Below are 4,624 nucleotides of genomic sequence, written 5' to 3' on the forward strand. Positions count from 1 at the left end.
TTTTACCACACAACATAGATTTGATGCACCAAGAGCGCAATGTTGCTGAAAGCATCATAAGCATGTGTCTAAACATTAAGGGTAAAACAAAAGACAACATCAATGCCAGGAAAGATTTAGCTAATCTTTGCGACCGCCCTAGCCTTGAGGTCAAATTAAATCCTAATGGAAAGGAGAGGACACCACGAGCTCCATACTGTCTAAAGCCGGAAGAGCGAAAAGAAGTATTTCGATGGTTGAAAATGTTGAAGTTTCCAGACCGCTATGCAGCTAACATAAAACGTACTGTTAACCTCGACACTAATAAATTAAATGGCTTGAAGGCTCACGATTACCATATTTTGATGGAAAGACTTATGCCGGTAATGTTTCGTGGCTATTTGAAGCCTCCTCTGTGGAAGATGATTGCTGAACTTAGTTACATATATAGACATATATGTGCTAAGCATATCTCAAAGAAATTGATGATTCAATTTGAGAAACAAATCGCGGTGCTTGTATGCAAGATGGAAAAAGTATTTCCGCCTGGATTTATGAATGTGATGCAACATTTGCTAGTGCACTTACCTTATGAAGCATTGGTAGGAGGACCAGTGCAGTTCCGATGGATGTATAGTCAAGAAAGAGAATTGAAAAAACTTAGAGCTACTGTGCGGAACAAAGCAAGGGTTGAGGGGTGTATCGCAGAGGCCTTTGCAGCTAAAGAGATCACAATCTTCTCAAGTCAGTATTTATCACACTCTAACAACGTGAATGCTCAGTCAACACGGTATCATACTGAAGAAGAAGGTCCTTCGACCGACCTTAGTGTTTTTCTATGGAAGGGGAAAGGGGTCGGGGCTTCTACTGCACATTATGTTGACATAAGAGAGCGTAATTTCACCATGCTCTACTTGTACACCAACATGGAGGAACTTGATCCATACTTTGAAATGTTTGATTCCATATATTTAGCTGGCCACAAACCTACACCAAAGGAACTGGATAATCTACGTATGAAAGGGATGAATGGAGGTCCATGTTTCGTTGAATGGTTCCACGAGCATGTAATTATCTCTTTATAATTTTCCTTTGTGTACTTAGTTTGCACATATGACTTGCTATTTACCTATATCTTTTTTTTCTGCTCTATGTAGTGTAAGAAACTGGACTCTCTAGTCTCGGATGATTTGCGACAGATATCACATGGTCAGTTGAAAGCAAGAAAATATAGCCGCTATGATATTAATGGATACCGTTTTCGAACATCAAAATTAGAAAAAATCCGCCCGCAGGCAGCCACGACAAACAGTGGAGTAGTAGCAACTGCCACAAATGCAGACGGAGGCACTCATGACTATTATGGTGTTCTTCAAGACATAACGGAGTACACTCTTGGTGGGGCCAAAGAGTTCATGTTTGTGTTATTTGATTGTGAATGGTTTGATCCTCAACAAACTCGAGAGGATGAATTTGGAATTGTGGAGGTAAAGCATGAATCACGGTTTAAAGGCAGCGATTATAGCAATGTTGTGCTTGCACATCAAGCGCAACAGGTGTACTATCTAACATATCCTCATGAAAACTTGAAGTCTTGTTGGGTTGTATACAAAATTAATCCTGAAGTCCATCCGTTACGATATGATTATTACAACACAAATAACGAAGATGATGATTCTGTTAATATTTATCAAGAAGAAGGCGATCAGTCAGAAAATAGAGAATTTACTATATCTGAGGATTTAGGGCTCAATGAAGTAGCTAGTCTCGCCATAGATTTGATGGCAGAAGAACCAGGTCCTTCTAGGGCAAGGACTCGTAGGTCACAGAGAATTCTTCAAAAACAACAAAGACTTGAAATAATTGAGCAGCGCGTTGCTGAAGCAGATTCTGATGCCGATGATTTTTGAAAAGTATATATATTTAAATTCTTGTATATGCATTCCTATTTCAATACTAAAAGTATATATAATTAATTCTTGTAATGAAATTTGTGCAGATGATGAGGGTCATGGACAAGCTCAAAGGGAAGAAGCGCGGAGACCGTGGTGACTCCTCGAGGTCACGGTCGACTAGGGGTTCAGGTGGTGGGGATACATCCTCTATGTTGTTCCAGGTATTTAATTTGTTTTATTTTCTTTTCTTCTATGTATACTTCGAGTACTTGATATATCTCATTGTTGATTATGTTTGTAGGGCTCTACAGCGTCAAGGCAACGGCTAGAGCAGCTCCTTGGTTGCATGGAGGAGCAGGGGCGCGAAGTGGCAAGCCATAGTGCACCTGGGCAAGAGCGCGAGGTGGCAGGCCATAGTGCACCTGGGCAAGAGCGCGATGTGGCAGGCCACAATGCACTTGAGCCAGAGCGTGAGGCGATAGGCTCAAGTGGACCTATGCTAGAGTAGGACCACAATGCATTTGAGCAAGCGCGCGAGGCGGCAGAGCACAATGCACCTAGGCTAGAGGACGAGCTGGCACGCCAAGGTTCACCGATGCGTGATGATGATGACTATGGGGAGGACTACGATGGAGAGGCCGATGGAGAGGCCGATGATGAGGTTGCTACGACGACACAGGCAACGAACTTCAGGTAATTTTATTTTGACGAGGAGTTCTATTTTTTGTTGGATTGATATTATTACCAGTGCACAATTTACAATTTTGTAGGTTTCGGCGGCCCCTTAGAGTTCCACCGACACAACCCTTGGACCAACGTAGGGTCATAAACCCTGCAGGAGAGAGGAGCTGGGTGGAGGTGGCATGGAGTGGCAAAGGTCACCGGACACCGGTTAACACAGTGCTGGGATCTATAGCTCGTTTTCACTATCCAGGGGTGGTACAACTCAACGGGGCAGAGATAGGGGCGTATCACTGGGCTCACTGGGGCCTCAAACCATATGGACCCGACCGTACTCACCAAGACGCGGTGTGGTCATCGTTTTGGGTGAGTTTATTATGTCTTTTAAATTTACTTACCGTGGGCGTCTATAAATGAATTTAATTTCTTCTTCATTTTGTACGAACAATTTAGATTGGACGAAACAGCAAACGAAGAACATGCAAAACGTGTATTCCACAATGCTGCTAGAAAAGTTATAAATGGTCCAATGTCAGATGCACGGGTCAAAGCTGTTACCGTGTACTTCAAGAAAGTGAAGGGTCAAAGAATGACCAACAAGCAGGCATGTGAAATCCACTTGACAGCTGAGGAGTACAAACAAAGTGAAGTGGACTGGCTCACTGCTCATCCTGAAGCTTGGGTCAAGCTCTGCGAGTACTGGGCCTCAGATGAGTACAAAGTGATTTCAGATAGAAATCGTTTGAACCGGAAGAGCAAACCGGGCCTCCATCGATTTGGAGCAGATGGATTTATTGGGAAATCACAACGAATGGTATGACGAGCTAAGTAACATTTAGTCTTTTTTCCTCAGACAAATTTGTATATTTTATTATGTCTCTTACTGCAGGAGGCTCGTGATGGTGTTGAACCCCGATTCATTGACGTTTACATGGAGGGACACCGAGGTCCAGATCCAGAGCATCCAGAAGTTTTATGTGACGACAGCGCGACAGAAAAGCTGGTAGGTGTAAATAATAACTATCTATTCTTAATTAACTTGTGACTCATTTATAATTAACATAAATTGTTTTGTAGACTCGTTATGCCGAGGAGGTTAGGAGGAAAGCAGGAGACGATGATCTAGATTGGAGGGAGGCACCTTTCGATCCGGATGCAGCATATGTTGCTAGTGGTGGGCTACCACATGGGAGGTATGATAAGATCAAAGTTGTGATATATAAAAACTATTGGTTCATAACTTGTGATGTTTCTAGGTTGGGGATCGGTGATGGGGTTGTGAGTCGCGATAGCTTTGGTCGTCGGTCAGTTTCCTCGGTGGGGAGTAGATCTCGAACTTCAACTTCGAGGGAATCAGAGCTTGATGAGCAACTAAGACAACAACAACAACAAGTTCAACAACTATCTCAACAAGTTCAGATGATGCATGGAATGCTGATGCAGGTAATAATTTTATTAATACGCTCAGAATCTGCCCAATCTCAGAATCTGCCCATATTTTTTTATCTAACTCGCTCTGAGCCTTAGACAGCCCAAAATCGGTCTGGTCAATTGTTTAGTGATTTCTGCATTTATTAGGAGGTTGTCACAGCCTGTGATATGAACATACCCTTAACTAGGCGCTGTTTTTATTAGACATACCTGTTTTTATTAGACAAATGCAACACAATTTATGTATACCCATTCGTCTCTCCATACCTGCGCCTCCTTTAACCCTAGTAGCCACCACCGGAGTTGTGCTTCCTGCCGGAGCTGTGCCACCCGCAGGAGCTTTCGGTGTCTTCTCGCACTGTGTTATTGCAACACCTAGATTATGTTGATCTGGTGCTTTGTTGCACTGGTGCTTCAGTAACAACCAAGCTTTCGACGGCGGTGGCGGCAAGCTAAGTTGAATGAGCCCGATCCCGTGAACGCCGCGTGGTAGAAGATCCTCTATTCCACTGCACCCCTTCAACAAAAAAGGGCTGCCAAAAACTGACCGAAACCCCAACCTGCTGCTCCTGTTAACTAAAACAGAAACTGCAATCAACACCTAACAGAGGAAATTGAAACACATTTTACTCCACTTT

At 43.2% G+C, this 4,624-nt stretch overlaps 1 protein-coding gene across 1 annotated transcript; it reads left to right on the plus strand.

The window, feature by feature from the left end:
• The first annotated feature begins 365 nt into the window (after positions 1-365).
• On the plus strand, positions 366-1,786 carry LOC109941768 (uncharacterized). Its single transcript, XM_020542981.1, has 3 exons — positions 366-1,046; positions 1,137-1,687; positions 1,768-1,786. The coding sequence occupies exons 1-3, from the start codon at positions 366-368 to the stop codon at positions 1,784-1,786; spliced, it is 1,251 nt and encodes a 416-aa protein (XP_020398570.1).
• The last annotated feature ends 2,838 nt before the right edge of the window (positions 1,787-4,624 follow it).

This window comes from Zea mays, chromosome 8 (assembly GCF_902167145.1).
Source record: "Zea mays cultivar B73 chromosome 8, Zm-B73-REFERENCE-NAM-5.0, whole genome shotgun sequence".
NCBI classification, from domain to species: domain Eukaryota; kingdom Viridiplantae; phylum Streptophyta; class Magnoliopsida; order Poales; family Poaceae; genus Zea; species Zea mays.

What these genes read in the sequence shown, in the direction of transcription:
- LOC109941768 (XM_020542981.1), top strand. Translation starts at nt 366, where the DNA reads ATGTTTCGTGGCTATTTGAAGCCTCCTCTGTGGAAGATGATTGCTGAA. An exon ending in TTGAATGGTTCCACGAGCAT is followed by an intron (nt 1,047 to 1,136) that starts GTAATTATCTCT and finishes TGCTCTATGTAG; the next exon opens with TGTAAGAAACTGGACTCTCT.